Below are 17,249 nucleotides of genomic sequence, written 5' to 3' on the forward strand. Positions count from 1 at the left end.
TCCAACTATCGAGGCAACCGACCAACACCCATTAACACATGATTCCCCCAGTGCGGTGGGCGAATTAGTTGTGCAGGCATCCATTCATGGATCTAGTTTGTACAACTCGCGCCCTTGATTCTTGTAAGTTACTCCCTGCAACAATACCAGCAATTCATGATGTGTGTGGTGTGATGCTTGACCCTCTAGAAAACTTGGTGACTGGGATTTGCAACCTCAAATTCTCTTTGATACACACATGGACCGGGAGGTAATAAGATATTCATTTTTGTTAATGAATCGACGCTTTCGGGTCTCGCGGGGGTCCAGGAACCCCAGCAAGAATCAATACAGGGATGACCACCGACACCAGTGAATTTTTCAACCTGTAGTGTGTGCCACACAGCACGCCAATGAAGTCGGTATTCAATATTGCAATACTGGCTGCTCTTGTACCTTGACCTCCGCTTCACACCATGCTAAACATGACCAGGTATACAGGGGTATGCAGATGAACTAACCAAATTTCTAGAGGACGGATTGACGGTTATTCTACTTCTGGAAGATGTCAACCGGAACAGAGCCCCAGGACTATCCAGCCATAGAATCTATGACATGTAAGTTGCCTTTTGGTTGTTTCTGGGCATGCGTCACTGGCCTAAATGTGACCGGTTATTCTGAGGGTAGTCATGCATCATTTGAGTCCGATCCTTGTTCCATTATCGGCTCATCAGCTTTGTCACGTAATTCGTAAAATCTTTTCTCCGTCCAATCGAATACGTTGTCATACTTGAAACCCTTTGACGTGAACAGGCGGCGGAACAGTCGACGAAGGTATGCATAATTCGGCTTGTCCTGGAACCCAAGCGACCGAGTGTAGTTGATGTAGGTGGAGAATTCCTCCGGAAGTCCACTGCAAAGCTCTTCCACTGATAAAGTCTTCTTGTAGTTTTTGACACGTTCTAATTTTTCCTTATCGGTCGCGGCTTTAATGCCCTGCCATGGCAATGAGCCACGGGCAAAGTAGAGGAGTACATAGCCCAGGGACTCCAAATCATCACTCCAGGATTGTTCTGTGCGAAGCTTAGTAGAGAGAACGTCACGGTAATATGTGATCAAACGCGGAAGAAGAAAAGAAAAGAAAAATGACCTACCGCGTCCATTATGGTTGTTGATGCTGGCGTATCGAGCAGTGCCGCAAAGAACGCGACCTTCCAGAGTTCGATAATGCTCTACGTCGCGGTACTCCTTCGCCAGGCCAAAGTCAATAGTGTACAATATGTTTCCTCGTTTGCCAACTCCCAAGAGGAAATTGTCAGGCTTGATATCCCGATGCAGAAGACCTTTGGAATGGATGAACTCGATTCGAGAAATGGCCTGGTCAGCAACGAGGAGTATGGTCTTGAGCGAAAAACTCCGGTCACAATAGTTGAGCAAGTCCTCGAGTGAAGGACCGAGAAGTTCGTGTACTAGTGCAAAGTAATCACATTCTTGTCCGAACCATAAGAATTTTGGCATTCCGACACCGCCAGACAAGGCCTTGTATGTCTCTGCCTCGCTCTCGAGAATGTCGTATTCATCTCGAATGTGCATCAGCTTTATTGCAACCTCCTCATTTGACCGGATGTCCGTGCCTAGCTGTCTATCAGCATCTGTAAGTATTCAATATCAGAACAGCTGAATCTGTACCCAGGTAAACGAGGCCAAAGCCTCCTTCCCCAATTTTGCGGTCCACGCGGTATTTCTCATCAATGATGATATCCTAAACAAGGGCACTTAGTGTCCCGTTGTTATAAAGATGCATTGTTCGTACCTTCATTATGCATGGTAGGAGCTGAAGGAGCTGCGAGTTGCGTCTGTGTTTTTTTGGATGAGGCCAATCCGAAGTACATCAGTGTTGTGTGCACTGTGATACCAGACAGTGATCAATGGGTCAAATCGGCCCGCATATTAGGCAGTTGGACCAGGCAATTCTTGGGGGGGCCAATGGAGAACATTGAAGGTTCAAGGAAGCCGCCTGCTCCTGCCGCCCACATCCACATCATCGACTCGTGACCCACAGACCCCAAGCTGCCACAGCTTGCCCCTGCACCCCATTCCGTGGCATTTGCCAAACAAGAAGTACCTTCGAGATAAAGTACCTACCTAGGTAGGTACTTAAGTAGGTAATATATACGGAGTATACGCTAGGATATTATAGTATACAGCACGTGGATTGCTCAGGGCGCGGTCGATTTTGCTACGGGCGCTGTCACCTCTACCACTACCTGGTTTTAGGCTAGCAGCTAAGTTATTATACTTTGTAATATATTTTAATATAGGTTTTTAGTATTAACAAATCTTAATTAAATTATAAAGTTAATACCCTTTTAAATAAACTTAAAAACGCTTAAAAACGCGATATCCCTTGTTAATTAGTCTTTTAAGCCTCTAGTAGTAAATTGCTTAGGGCGTGGCAGTCGGCCCAGCCATTAAATCGAGATTGAGGCTTGGTGGGGCGTGCCGCCCACCTAGCGAAACTTGGTCTGGTCTGGTCGCCCCTGAACGCAATTTATCACCTCTTACTCTTCCTACAACAAACAGTAGGCGCGTCACCAATAACATTTCTAATCCCTCATATGTTGCGACAATGGGCCCCTCATGGCGAGGCCACAAAATCAAAAGCGGCGGCGTACACACGAGTCCCTACAAGAAAATACCTCGGTTAAAAAGGCCAAGCTTTCCAGAAAACACAATTTCTCCCCGTCTTTTTGGGATAATTTATCTAAAGTCTCGCTTACGCCGCGTGCCCTAAGAGAACTTGACGGCCGTAATAACACGCATTCTCTCCCAACGATAATACCTGAAGTGTATCGGACAGAGCTTGCTCGGTTTGCAAGACACGGGGGGCCAGATCTCCGTCATCTCCGACGCGTACGACTTTCGATCCTTGCTGAATTACTGAGGACTAACTGAGTTAAGTTTACCAAACATTCAAATATTGATATGAGCTCCCGCCAGTCATCATCTTCGAGAAGTCGGCGGCCACAATCCTCGAAAGCGACTAGCGTTGGCTCTAGAAGTGGAAGATCTTCAGCATACGGCAAAGACTTTCAACAGCATCTTGCTGACTATAATGTGCACGTGAACAACTGGCATTCAAAAGCTCTAAATGCTACAGAAATGCAATCAGAGCTAGCCCATGAAAGGGCATCATTATCTCCATCTCAATTCTCTGAAAGTGATTTTGAAGAATTCCGCAGAAAAAATGAGGACCCGGCCTTGGAGAGCGAGGTTATACCCTCTGTCCTTCCCATTCTATGTGGCAACTCGAGCATTCATAACAAGCAGAACGTCCTATTTACTGAGCTGGAGCCCATCACAAGCTTAGGTGCTATACAGCCGAAACCAGATTTTTTTGATGGAGCTCGCCTAGGTGATCTTGATCAGAATATCAGGAATAATGAGAGCATACTATCAGCAGCCATTCCTACTAAGCATCCTAACGTCCCGGTAGTGCCAAACTTCTTCTTAGAAGTCCAAGGCCCTGATGGAAATGCTTCCGTGGCCCAGCAGCAAGCTTGTTATGACGGGGCCCATGGGACTCGCGCTATCCACGCCTTACAAAACTACAAAGAGACCGAACTAATATATGACGGCAATGCCTATACCTATAGCTCGACCTATTACGCCGGCACGGGTACTCTTCAGCTCTACGCCCATCATGTTACGGCGCCTGCGACCGTCAATGAGCGACCCCAATACCACATGACACAGATTGATGGATGGCAAATGACAGGTAATATTAATTCCTTTCGGCGTGGGGTGACCGCGTTTCGAAACGCTAGAGACTCGGCGCGATGATACCGAAATCACTTTATACAGGCTGCGAATGCCAAAGCCACCTAAGCTATGCCAAGCGTGTAAGAAAACCTGAATGACTCTACCCCACACGACTCCAGAGAAGATCCAGCATACACAACCCTGCAAGACTCGGACGACGCGCTTCAGCAACAGCTCGCTTCGAAGACGAAGACGAAGAAGAAACCGAAGCAATATCTTCTTATGTGAACAAAGGCTCGCCAAATCCGGGCCAGGAATCCCCAAATCTCAAAGCTCCGATGCAGAAACGCTCGAGGCCTTCTACAAGCCCTCCGTTTTATTCCAAGCATTCCAAGAGAAATCACTAGAATTTGATCCAGCCAATTGCAAAATATATTTGCCTATTCGTAAATATATACTAATATACTATAGTATATTACTTAATAGAATGATATATTATAATATATTACTTGATAAAAAAAACATTATAGTATATTTTGTGATGTCTAGATACCTCGCCCATGTCTACCTATTTAGGTAGGCATGTATCCCAAATATTCATTCTCGTCTCATGAAGACTAGCCAAAGTCCGATGTCAGATTCTATCTCTTTTGCTGCCCAATGGCTCATGGAGACTCGCTTACCTAAGAAAACTGTATGGCAGAGGAAGCCCCGCGAACCATTGGGCAGCTAAAGAGATGACGTGCAGCCAGCATTGGTTCGGCCTGGCATTAATATTGATCTACGCAACCCGCATTACTTGATTTGACAGCTGGCTATATAAAGAAATAGGCGGAAATTATGGCAAGATTTTATGGGTTTCGGGTGAAAATATGCTCGTGCGCCGTGGCTATGTTGATCCTTGTCCATGGACGTTGTCGCGTCCGGATCCTCGTCAGTTTACTCCGTATCCCTGAATATTTTCTCGTTTTAGAAGCGGCCGGCTGCTCTTCAGCCGACTTGCACTTGCTTGTTTGGTACCTTGTACTTACTACCCGTCAACTGCTCTGTCTGCTCTCTCCCCTTTCTTTCTTCCTTTTTTCCCCCTCGTGCACTGTTGAACATGCTGTGGCTGAAGAAATTCATTTTGTCAACGCACATTATTTTCGGGTTGAATTCTCCCTTTATTTGTGTATTTATTTGCGCGGCATTTTGGTTCATCTTACAATCAAGTCATCTTCGGTGCTGGCTTTGGCGCAGCTCCTTGGGCGAACGCTAAATCTACTTGGCAATACTATTTCCCGGTGGACGACACGCAACCGGGACCACTCAAGGCCACACAAACCACGCAAACGGAGAGCGGAGAGCGCCACTCGCGACCAATCCAGAAGCCCAGAAATCAGACCAGCCTAAAGCGACCAGGGGCCCCCTACGGAGTAAGGGAGTGCCGAGTGTTGGCACCAAGGGTTGTCGAGGTGTAGAGGCTGTGCTTGCGTCTAGCTTTTTTTACCTTTGGCTGCCTGTTGACGCACCTACAAGTCGTTCAGTCCACCCTTCTCTCGTCGCCTCATCATTGCCTCCCCGTGTTGCCATCGGCAGATTGAGCCATCATCACGGATCCATTTCGATTAGCAGGATTGCCAGTTTGACAACGTGCGCCGAGGAATTGAGCTGCCGTCATGAAGTTCCAGACCGGCCATTCACCCCTGCTGCTCCTACTGCTGCCTTCGCTGGCCGTCGGCATCTCGCCTCGCGCCGTCACCGCAGCCAAGGACGACAACTCCAAATCCATCTCCTCTTCTTCTCGTAATGCCGACGATGCTACGAATGTCGAAGCAGCCGCTGCAGACCGACGTTTCATACCCACTAGAGATGCCCCCGTTGATGGCAAGGATGGGAAGCCTCATCTCGGCCCCTTTGTCGAGACTGACGGTGTGGCTGTCGATATGAATGGCAACCAACTACCGCTATTAAAGGGCCGACCCAACGACCCAACCCGGGTTGGCGACCAGAAGATCCCCGAAACGAATTCTGGTGTCATGTTCGATAAGAATCGTGATCGACCTGAAAAGGGAATTTCTACGGGCACCGAAGGCGGCGTCACCGAGAAGTCAAAGGCACGGAAGGAAAAGGAGGGAAAGACCGGCGAGAAGGTCCTCACGCAACCAGAATCTCCCAAAGAGAAGCCACCACTGCCACATAGCGAGGAACGGAAATTGCATGGCGGCAAGGACGAAGACACTGACAAGTCAAAACTACACAAGCAGGACGGCAGCAAAGACTATACAGGTCTCGATGTGAGTCGTGCCGTTACGGTCCAGTCTCTTTTTTTTTCGCCGTCGCAAGACGTATAGCTAATCGATTGTTGATTTACTAGAAACCCGATGATCTCCCCGATACACCAAACAAATCCAAATCATCGTCAACGACAACAAAAGATCCGCTCGAGCCCCCACCACCGAAAACCAAGGACACATCCCAGTCCAAATCCAAAGTCCCCGTTGAACAAAAGGATGAGAGCATTATCCAGCCATTCCATTCATGGATGCTATCCTTTACCATGATTCTTGTCTCTGAAATTGGTGACAAAACTTTTCTTGTGGCTGCACTGATGGCCATGAAGCATGATAGAATGGTGGTGTTTTCTGCCGCTTTTGGTGCCTTGCTTGTCATGACTGTCTTGTCTGCTGTTCTGGGACATGCTGTTCCTACTCTGATTCCTAAGCGCCTCACAAGCTTCATGGCAGCAGCCCTGTTCTTTGTCTTTGGTGCTAAACTCCTCAATGAGGGTATGAAGATGGACCCCAATGAAGGCGTTTCAGCTGAGATGCACGAGGTGGAACAGGAGCTAGCAGAGAAGGAAAAGGAGATGGGCAATGGGCATAACGGTGTTTCCGCTTACAACCTGGAAATGGGACTTGGTGGCAGGAATTCTCGGTCTAAGAGCCGTTTCCCCTCGCCGCCTCGATCGCCATCACAATCCCCATCACGCAGCCCTCCCCGACGCTCCGGATCCATGGGCGGTTTCATGCAGGGAGTTGGTAACCTCTGCTCTCTGCTCTTGAGCCCGGCCTGGGTCCAGACCTTTGCCATGACGTTTTTGGGCGAATGGGGTGATCGCAGCCAAATCGCAACTATTGCCATGGCTGCTGGCCAGGACTACTGGTGGGTGACTCTCGGTGCAACCTGCGGACATGCCATTTGCACCGGTGTGGCTGTTATTGGAGGACGGGCCATCGCCGGAAGAGTCAGTCTGAAAATCGGTATGTCTCCCCTGCGTCGACATGCATGCTTTGACCCCGTGATTTTCCTAACATGCGTGTCTAGTCACCGTCGGCGGGGCCGTTGCCTTCCTGATCTTTGGCTTCATTTACTTCCTCGAGGCTCTATACGCATAGACCTGGGTGCATTTGGCCAATCATTCACGCCCTTATTTTGTAAACGACGCTATATTCCAAAAAGTCGGATGCCGGTCCGCGACCCTATAATCAACCAGCCATGTATTCCCTTGTAATTAAAAGTAGCACGCACGCGCAACAACGTTTCATTGTCGTTATCCCTTTTACCCCACAAATTCTCCTTGTTGCTAAACCTTGTTCCTCACAAGGTGGTGCCAGTCATTCGTCGTTTTGGGCATAATCAGCAAAACGTCTACATCTCATTGGCCGTATTGTACAACACATGGTGGTGCATTGCACACGTTTCAGTCTGTTTCTTTTTTGTTATTCATGTTGCCCGGTAGCAGGCGACGTCGCATGAAAAAAGGAGAAGGCGATATGGGAAGGGGCGTGGGAAAACTGCGAGGCAAGGTGAAATGGAGAAAACAAGTACGGGACATTGGCATCTGCATGGTAGAAATGGAGTTTTAATTGGAGCAATAGATGGGAACGAGGCTCATGGATCTTCTCTTGGTTTACTTTTCCACTCTGGTGCTCTGTCAAGTCTGACAGGGTTCTTAATACTACAACAACCATGCCAAATGTTAACCCTGGTCTTTTGTCATGGATATCTTGTCTCTCTTGACTCACAGCACGCGGTCCGAATGTTGGCAACGTACCAACGAAATGCCACGTCCGGCAACCAGAAGCGTTGGCTGCAGGCTCCGTCGTGCGTGCCCGGGAAGACGGCACAGCTGCCACTTGTTGGCCGGGAAAGAGGACATCTGAGCTTGTCGTCAGATGCAAGCCAAGTCTGCCTGCCGGTTTGCATGCAGGTGGATGATGGATGCTGGCCAAGGCTTCCAAGGCTGCGGACAATGCTCGGTGCAACCTCTACGATATGCCGCAAATGGTCTGATGGCTCTGCCCGGATCGAATCGATCAAATGTCTCCGGTGGGAACAGGACGTGATTTGTTCGGGCGAGGCGGGGGTCGTCGGGGTGCGTTGGCTTGTTCACTCGGCCGAGATGGCTTTTTCGCCTTTGGCCCACGTTCACCTTCACGAGACTGGGCCGGCCTGCTTTGTTTCTCCACACGTCAGACCAAACTCTGCCGCCACAGGGCTGAAGCGAATCAATCAAGCGACTCTCTCTGTTCTGCGAGAACCCAACCCGTCTTTGTCCATCGTCACGTCTGCTTGTATCCCGAGATCCGGGCCTCGGCTGTGTGTTGGTGGTGCAGAGTTTAAAGAATGGGGTTGGTGCAAAACTTCAACATCGTGAGTGCCACAAAGGCCGTCTTGTGGTCAGGGCCAGGAGTCCAGGGCACCTGTGTTGATCCTAACTTCGTACCGAGTAGTTCGGCGGCATACATCTCCCAGGGGAATTATGCAGGTTGCAGCAGGTCGCGTCTTTCGGGTCCAGGAAGCAACGCAGCCTCGTGTTGGGACGCACATGTTTGTATCGTGTTCGAGATGGTTAGTCGGCCCCTGTTGACGAGAGACTTTTTAGTAATGGATTGGTAACCACGGCAGTTGGACGAGGCTTCCGGGCCTGCCAGGAACATGGTTACTGCAGGCTGTCAAACTCGTGGGCCATGATAGAAGCTAAGCAGGCGACGAGATGTAATAGCAGGGACTAAACAACCGCACCCACCATGGCGCTCTAATGCCAGTCTCAGGTACACCGTCGGCCTTCTTTATTATGCTCAGCGTCGCATTCGCTTCTTTTTTCCCGCTTGGACAGGCTAGGACAACGCTACCGGCATGGCTCAGCTAGCAGAACCAACATGCGCTGGGTTGGGATGCCGTGTTGGTGGGCGCGCAGAGCACGCAGAGCACGTCGCTTTCTTGCTTGATCGGATAGTTCCGCTGCCAGAAAGGGCCGTATCCACTTTCTCGAGTCTAAGCATTGTGTGTGTTGCATGACAGCTCTGAGATACGGGGGGGAGAAGGCTTACGAAGCATGCGTGATGTGTGAGGGAGTATTGGGAGGAGCAACGTCGGGACCATTTGCCGGTCCGTGGCGACATGAGATGCCCCTTTTGGGGGCCGTTGATGTCCTACTCCCTGGATAACGTGGGATTTTGCATGGAGAAGCGAGGAGATGTCTGTTTCAATGCTGAGGTGCTGGGCCCGTGTGGTTGCGCTGCTGCCTGTCAAACCTTGTTCTCATCGCCAACACGAACCAACCCCCTGGCCGAGGGCTTTTTTTTTTTTTTCGAACTCGAGTATTCCCCGCGTTCAAGCACAAACCATTCAGCGATCTATCATCTGCAACACAATGATGATGAGAAGAGACATGTGAAGAAGGAGAAGGAGGATGTCGTTCGCTTCACACCACCATGACTGGACCCTTTGTCGACGTTGGGTTCGCTTCTTCCCACCCCAGACAAACTTTGACACCAACGCTTCCCACTACGCCACCGGAATGGGAAAAAAAAGAAAGACGGAGCTTTCCGCTGAGACAGGTAGTTCACGACACCCTTGCCTGCTCCGATATCCTGGGGGTGGTGATTCTCCTCCACCCCCCTCCCCTTTCGCGTTGTCTGATGGAGAATATGAAAATCTTGTCAGCGGCAACTAGCCCGTTCCAAGACGGACTTGCAGTCGGGTCGATAGTTTGATACCCAAACAAGACGGTTCTACCGTTTCTGTTGCCTGCCAACATTGTTCGCGGCTACAAGGGGGGACGAGGAGGGCGTGGGCGAAACGCTCGGAAGCCCTTTGTGTTTGGTCTCGGAGCCGAGTCAGGGACGCATTATTGGCTGATTTTGTGATGCGTGGTTCTTTTGCTCTGTCTAGTTTTTGGCTTTCCTCGTTGCTGATGGCTTCCTGTTGCTCGCATTCGCACTAAACATGGCAAAGATGCGCAGAGCAGGTTGGCAAAGGCCCGAGAAGTGTGGACTGGCACGTATCTGGTGAGTCTGGTGAATGCTTGCATGTTGGTGACGGGCATGGTACAATAATGGGCATGGGGATAGCTGTACGTGACGGCATACGACTGGGCTTGGGTATAAAGAGGGCTTGGGTTCGTCTTTTAATTTTCTGATTATACAAGTCGACTCCGACAATTATCGCTTCTGAATCATTCAAACCTATTTTCTATTTCCTCGATTAGTCCTGCCAGCTTCATCTCCGTTTCGGGTCGCTGCGTTGAAGCACTACACATTGCCTCTTTTTTTTTTTTTTCAAACGCTACACCAAAAATCTCAACATCACCATACCCTCGAACAAAGGACCATGGACCGCGTCTGCACCGGCGTATTCTACTACTGCCCCGTGTGCGGCCAGCCCAGCGGCTCAAGCATTCCCCAATCCGAATGCCTCACCTGCGCAGCGTACGTCTCTGTCCACTCCCCTTCCTCCCCCTACCCCCTTTTCCTCCAATAGCATTTTTCCATACTCTGTATTCCCCATTCCTACTCCTCCCCCATGAGTTCGAAGACGAAGGGCAATCAATAAAAGGGAAAAAAAGCAAGGTTTGCTGATAAGTCACGGCCTTCCATGTAGACAGGAGCAGATCCGACGGTTTCGCGACCTCGCCGCCACCCATCCTGCGCTCTCCGGGCTCGACGACGACGACATTGTCTTTGTTGTTGTCCGACGACGAAGACGAGCTGACTGACTTGCTGCTCTGGCACGTCGACGAGCACAACTACGGCGCGCTGGACCTCGAGTCCTCCCGCCGGTGTCACTGGCACCATGACCCCAGCGAGGCGGATTCGACCGAGCGCCTGGCTGCCACATCCACCACTGCCTCCGTTGACACGGACGCCGACACAGACGGGGAGGGCCTTGTGGCTTCCCGACATCACGGATGGTGTCACGCTGTGGTGTGGCTTGTCGTGCTGGGGTTGTTGACCGTGATAGGTGCGGGTATTCTGGTCCTGGTTCTGTTATAGGGTGGCCTCTACCCCGTAATGTGAGGCTTGTTGCATGCTTGTGTCACCCCAATCTTCCTTTTTTTTCATCTCCTTTCTGCTCGTTTGTCGTATGCCAGTGGTATGGAGTACTTCGGACATGAGGCTGCGTTCGCTGGGGGGGGAACCCCCTGGCCCTTGATGTTTTTTCGCTGTTTAAAATTACCATGAAAAAATCCTAAAAATACACCGAGCACCCCGTGTTGCTCGATGAAACAAAGAAAAAAACCCGAATACATAAACGTGTATGCCATGTGTGCTTGCTGTAAAGAACGCCCCCCCGGTTCCTCCGTCGCCGTCTACGAAGTACCAAGTATTCAGTACTGCTCGATGCTCGCCCTCTCTCCCCCTATCCTATCCCCCATCCCCCCTCCCCAGACTCATGCCAGCAGCACGTCTGTACTTTGTGTCAGGGCAAGTTGGGTACCGTCCGTGTAACAACAGAGCAACAAAGAGTCTCACATGCCAACAGTAAGGGAAGAAGAATCAGGCCACTTTGCCCTGTTCCTCGCAACTACCGGCCCGCGCTGGCAGTTCCGTGGCGTCCTCCTCGTTCCACGTGTGGATAAAGGCTCCAAACCGTACGGGCTGATCGACGGCATGGCTGTCGTTTGCGTACAGAGCCGTTGGGGACCGGTGTTGGTCGAACTGCTGGTGGCTGTTGGAGAGCCACGGCTCCCAACCTCTACGGAGTGTGCGTATGGAGCAGCTGGTCTTTTGACCCCGAGTCCAAGGTTGAAATTAGGTCGACGACGCGACATGCAACGAGACCGGAAACCTTTTTGCCCAACACCGACGTGACCGAAGCATCGAGAGGCCCATCCATGGCCTATATTCCGGTTTCTTCAAGCCTGGGGAATGAGTGGCGTGCACGCCCTTGACGGCGGAATGGATCATTTCCTTCAAGAACACATCGATGATGGTTTTAGCCAAAAGAAAAAAAAATATACATCATTTACGAGCCTCGGCTCGACCAAATACGTATTACATTGATTCTCATCAAGTCGACCTATGAATAGCAGAGTATCGTCAGATTGGTGCTGGTAGGCAACAAAAACTGCTCCGCATCCTCCTCCTTTGACCACCATGCAGGCCACCCAACATGAATCAACCTTCCAAAGCAGAATGCTATGCCATGCCGTGAAAATCAGTCGCCAACGCCGGGTCCCATACGCGTCACATATCAGGTTCGCTAGGTCCACACATCCATCTTTAATGGCAAAACTTCCAAGGTAGCCTGGCCTCCCAGCCCTCGTTCCTTGTTCCTCGTTTTTCTGATCCGCTGTATCCTTCACCCAGCTTCTAGATTGCGCTAACACGATAAAATAAACTATGATTGGAGTAAATGAAGGCCATATCTCGCTTTTGTTCAAAGCTAAATCCCACATGGAAACACATCAAGGTCATCTATGATGCCTCCTTTGCCTCGGGCTCCACTCTCGGCTTTTCCTCTGCCTCAGAAGGCTCTGTATCTGTTGCAGGTGTTGAAACCCCCTCTTCTGAATCCTTTGTTCTTGCCTCCTCGGGATTGGAAGCTTGACTGCTTTCGGTGTATTCTGTTGGTGAGCTATCTGGCTGCTGCATTTGTGGCTCTTCTAAAATCTCCTGCTGTGGTGTCATGGGTCTCCGAATCGGTGTACTGGTCCCTGGAGCATCTGCCACATAGCCTGACAACCTCAGGGAGCTGGCACGCGAGCGGCCCACACGCTGCTGGTCCCCTCTGTTCATTTCAGAATCCCACAAGGGAATGTCCTTGGAGCTCCAAGATGCCCGGTGAACACGGGCGGTCCTGGGGAGGCTGCTGACCGAGAATCTCGAGCTGGCGCTGTTTGCTCGACTCCGGCGTCCACTAGCCCCGACGGCAGTGACTGATATGCTGGGCGGATCCAAGTCTGGGAACTTATCGACGCCCTCGTCTTCGATCTTGGGTGCACGTCGCACGTCTCTAACTTCAAACATGGCCTCGCGAGACCCTTCACTCGTCTCTTCCTTCGTGTTTGACTTCTTCGGCCTCGGCGGGAAGTCGTCCGCGCAAGCCTTTGCGTGCTCAAAATAATTGATGCGAACTTGTTCCAAAACCTGCGGGAAGTCTTCTCGGTTGCGGGAAAGGGACATCCACGTCGAAAGCACCCCTAATACGATCAATACCAATACTGCAATTGCAACAAATCCTTGGACGACGATGATTATAATACCAAGGACCGTGGCGGCAATTCGATTAATAGAGAACGCAGGCAGGAAAGCGATCGACAAGCCAGTGGTTACAATCTTAGAAATTGACAGCATCCAAACGGCAACTGCGGTGTTTCGGTTGCTTTCGAAGGGGTTCAGCTTCATGATTACGACGAGGGCAATGATGTCAAATATGAACAGTCCGTAAACTTGTGCCAGAGGCGAACGTGCTGCTCCGCCAACGAAGCATGCTCGGATGAATTGGTAACCAAGGTAAAAAGCGAAGAACCACCATCTTGATCGTCGGTACCGGGCTGACAGCCAACCAAATCTCTTCACATATCCTTCGTCCAGGTGAACAGGGTCTCTATTCGGGTCGTCGTCGACGTATTTGACCTTGACGAATGGCATAGTGCCAAATAGATACGGTCTTCGGCTCGGCTCCTCTTCGCCTATTCTGCTCTGTCTCGTCGTAGCAATGAAAGGAACCTTGCCAAATACGGTGCCCCGTTCGAAACGTAGACTATCCGGCCCAGTCTCGTACTTTCCATGTCGAAGTCGGAAATAGCAGGCATAGGCTGTGATCCCTCCAATGCCCAGCAAGAAGATCAACCAGACAATGGCTGCCACAGCAGTCGGCCCAGCAGATCCACGAAGTGAAAACTGGTACATGGCGAGGGTCATGACGGTGAAGAAGGCAATGAACAGTGTTCGGAGGAGGGCTGAGGCAGTGTAGCCCCAGACGTGCGACCGGAAATAGTCGAAGCCATCAGATTTGAGCCACCTCAGTCGTATCAGGAGATCCAGACTCAGCTTCACTGCCCCGACAAACAACGCCACAGCAGCCAAAATGACAAGCAGCCATATGATGGAGATGGTAAAGGCTTCAGCTGGAGGGATATTAACCATGGATAAGGTTCCACTAAACCCGGGCCAAGTGCCAGGCATGGGCATACCAGGCATCCGTGGGCGACCGCCCCAAGTATAATCGTATGGATCGCTTGCATTATATGCATTTCGTTGAGCGAAAGACTTTAGTGAGCCAGCAGTGTTCTGGAATGGGGACGCGGCAAACAACGACCGGCCATAAATTTGTTGTAACAGGCCACCGCCATTATTGATCTGGACTGAACCAGCGCCACCTACTTGAGTGATGTTGACATTGTTGCCAGTAAAGGCGCTCACTGAGCGAACAATTTGCTTGTTTGCAAACATGCCTGCTGTCCATGCAAAATTGCTCCACCATGCGGGAAGCACGCTAGGCCAATTGACGGACAGGGCACCAGAGAAGAACATGGACTGAAATGTCTCAAAGATGACGAGAACCGAGAATGAATGTGCATAGTGAACACGCATATGTGGGATGCTCAAGCCATATATGGCAGTAGCAAATGACGCTAGCACAGCAATGAACACCATTACTCCAAGAAACGATGACACAGCTTCCGGTTGCGAAAAGCTGTTGCCGTTGGTCATGACAGCTTGGAAACATCCGATTTGGGTTTGTGTCGAATTGGCGAATATTTGTAGACGAGCCAAGCCCTCTAGATCGGGAATCCCCAGTGCGATGGACGGAATGCCAGATACATCGTGCGGAGCAAGGGGGATAGCTGCAAATGCTGTTATAGGTACGGAATTGTTCAACGGGCACATGCTGTGGATGTTGGCTTTGCACGGATCATACGTCATGTTAAATCTATTCTCCCCGTATGCCTCGACCGAGATGTGAACTGTGGCGTGAAGACAATGTTAGCCTTGAATTGATGTGTAAAATATGAGGTCTCACAGAGGGCAGGTTGATCATACGAATGAGATTTTCTTTATGAATATTGGTGGTTCCATCCAAGTGAAATAGGACCGTGAGATTATCAGCATAGTATGCAGCATCGAATTTGGTGACATTGAACAAGCTCTCTCCACCAAGACAGTCGTCGAAATCACCCGTATACAGGGCGGGATATCGGCTAACGTCAAGGTCGCGGTTCACACCGTCGATTCCTAATCCCTTGATATAGACGGGTTCTCGCGCGTTGGCTGCCGCGGAATGGCATAACAGCAAAGCTAGGAGCGGCAGAAGAGCCGTCATTGGGGAACGTAATCGCAGCATTGTATCGGCAGATGGAGGGCTGAGGGGATAGTTCGACTCGATACGGAGGATTCTCAGGGTAGCCCAGGGCCCCTTCTGGGTGACGATGGTAGTGGTGATGTTGTCCCGACACAAACAAATGCTGGCGATGTAGGTTTCAAGAGTTCAGCCGTGGCGAGGCGGCGAATTCGCAATGTGCAGCCGAAACATCCGCCAGCGAACAAGACGAGACATGGGACGCAGGAGAAGGATACGAGTCGTGAATCGAAGGTCGAATGTCGAAGGTTGAAATTTTTCCAAGCATGAGCAAACTGTCTAGGGTTGATTTCGAGGGCGGTCGGGGGTTTGTCTCAGCCGGCAGGCGCTACCGGGCGTTGATGATGGTCGGTGACTCTGGGAAACTTTAGGCTTCGCCAAAGCGAACAAGAGAAAACCGCGACTCAATTTCTCGTCACGACGCCTACTTGCCCTCGAATCGGCTTCAACCGATGATGCTGAGCAGGTCGCCTAGCCCCCAACGAGCACGAAAAACGGATGGGTTGCACAAGAGGAGGTGGCCGTTTGAGATGGGCAAGCAAGCTCGTATTTTTGGGCATCCTGGCCGGATTGCCCATGAGTCCGCCAACTGCACTGCCGACGGCACCAACCACACAGCGCGGGACCGGAATCGCCAAAAGGACGACAAAAATGGCCTTGATCGATAAATGAAGTGGACCTCGACCAGTTGTCCTGGGCAAGATTGACCGGACTAGGCACCGCACCGCACCGCAACTTTGAAGCCAGACAAACGCAAGTGGCGCCAACGGTCTTGGCTAAATTCTAAACGGCCAAACCTTCGAATGACGGTAGCCAACAGCCCGCCACAACACCACACCATCAGCATCAGCATTAGTATCAGCACCAAGCCGACCGTCTAGATTGGTCGTCTTGCAGCTCGGATGCCCTTGCCGTCTGATGCCGTGCTGGCGTAGTTGCCAGCACCCTCTTGGCCTCCGTGCCGCTTTGGTCCGTCGCCCTCGGGATGAATCGAGCAGTCGATTCGCCATGAATCATGTTCAATCGAGAAGTGTCTCACGGACCCCAGCAGGAGTTGCACACTACAACGGAGTGCTACTACCAGTCCACTAGCATTGACTTTCCCAGCTATGCCTCCACCCACCGGAACAACCTACTCCTTGTCCTTATCAGTTGACCTTATTTCCAGATGCTTGTCCAACAATCTCACGGACTGCTTGCCTCGGAGGCCGAACGGAAGGCCCTCCCCCGGCCTTATCAATCATTCGATTGTGTTGTGAGGCTGGGAGCGTGGGAGGCTGGGAAGCACAATTTGGGGGAGGTGGCGCAAGCTTTGTTTCCTTTGGCCATGAAGGGGGCAGTCCAGGCCAGAGTGTCAAACACGCTGCGCTAATAACGCAACAAAATGGTGGAAACGTGGAACCTGGTGTTCTAGTACGGATTAGTACATATTGGCGTAATGCACCGCCTTTCCTTTAGACTGGCCATCCTGGTTTATCTCGGGTACTAGGCAAGGTAGGTCGGAACCTAGCGGGAAGAGCCTGCTAGGACCTTGTGACTTTATCGCAAAGAGCAGGTCACAGTGATGATCGGCACAAACGACCGACTCTCTGCCAGTGGCGCTGCCTGCGAACCCTTCTCGAATATGCATTGTTCTCATCTAGGAAACCGTGGAAGCCACCACAGGCCAACGACGTCGGCGTGTATCGTGCCACAACGTCGGTGTTCGCAGCGGTATCATTAAGCTGAACAATCACGCAGGGGCGTCATTTGCACTAGAACTTCATTTACTAAGAGCCCGTCTGATCGCTACCACTTGGTCTTGCGAAAGTGGGATGACGTCATTACTGGCAATCACCATCATCCAAGCCAGTTTCCATTAATGTTACTATGGAAGTCATACAATAAATAGGCTCGGGACATCGTTATATCAACATCTCTTCATGCTGACAACGATG

The 17,249-nt window shown here is 50.8% G+C and overlaps 5 protein-coding genes across 5 annotated transcripts; 2 read left to right on the forward strand and 3 right to left on the reverse strand.

The window, feature by feature from the left end:
* Positions 1–666: 666 nt before the first annotated feature.
* On the reverse strand, positions 667–1,871 carry MAA_03739 (Protein kinase, catalytic domain protein; the record flags this gene model as incomplete). Its single annotated transcript, XM_007821737.1, has 2 exons — positions 667–1,631; positions 1,793–1,871. The coding sequence occupies 2 exons, from the start codon at positions 1,869–1,871 to the stop codon at positions 667–669; spliced, it is 1,044 nt and encodes a 347-aa protein (XP_007819928.1).
* A 1,093-nt stretch (positions 1,872–2,964) lies between these two features.
* Positions 2,965–3,822, forward strand: MAA_03738 (uncharacterized protein; the record flags this gene model as incomplete). The annotated part of the gene is made up of 1 exon (XM_007821736.2): positions 2,965–3,822. One exon carries the CDS (start codon positions 2,965–2,967, stop codon positions 3,820–3,822), a length of 858 nt encoding a protein of 285 aa, XP_007819927.2.
* Positions 3,823–5,399: 1,577 nt separating this feature from the next.
* MAA_03737 (putative protein family UPF0016) lies at positions 5,400–7,118 on the forward strand (the record flags this gene model as incomplete). The annotated part of the gene is made up of 3 exons (XM_007821735.1): positions 5,400–6,017; positions 6,098–6,983; positions 7,048–7,118. 3 exons carry the CDS (start codon positions 5,400–5,402, stop codon positions 7,116–7,118), a joined length of 1,575 nt encoding a protein of 524 aa, XP_007819926.1.
* Positions 7,119–10,553: 3,435 nt separating this feature from the next.
* Positions 10,554–10,910, reverse strand: MAA_03736 (uncharacterized protein; the record flags this gene model as incomplete). The annotated part of the gene is made up of 1 exon (XM_007821734.1): positions 10,554–10,910. The coding sequence occupies one exon, from the start codon at positions 10,908–10,910 to the stop codon at positions 10,554–10,556; it is 357 nt and encodes a 118-aa protein (XP_007819925.1).
* A 1,515-nt stretch (positions 10,911–12,425) lies between these two features.
* MAA_03735 (transient receptor potential ion channel) lies at positions 12,426–15,276 on the reverse strand (the record flags this gene model as incomplete). Its single annotated transcript, XM_007821733.2, has 2 exons — positions 12,426–14,920; positions 14,997–15,276. The coding sequence occupies 2 exons, from the start codon at positions 15,274–15,276 to the stop codon at positions 12,426–12,428; spliced, it is 2,775 nt and encodes a 924-aa protein (XP_007819924.2).
* Positions 15,277–17,249: the final 1,973 nt, after the last annotated feature.

The sequence above is a fragment of the Metarhizium robertsii genome (genome assembly GCF_000187425.2).
Source record: "Metarhizium robertsii ARSEF 23 chromosome Unknown MAA_Scf_3, whole genome shotgun sequence".
Taxonomy (NCBI): Eukaryota; Fungi; Ascomycota; class Sordariomycetes; order Hypocreales; family Clavicipitaceae; genus Metarhizium; species Metarhizium robertsii.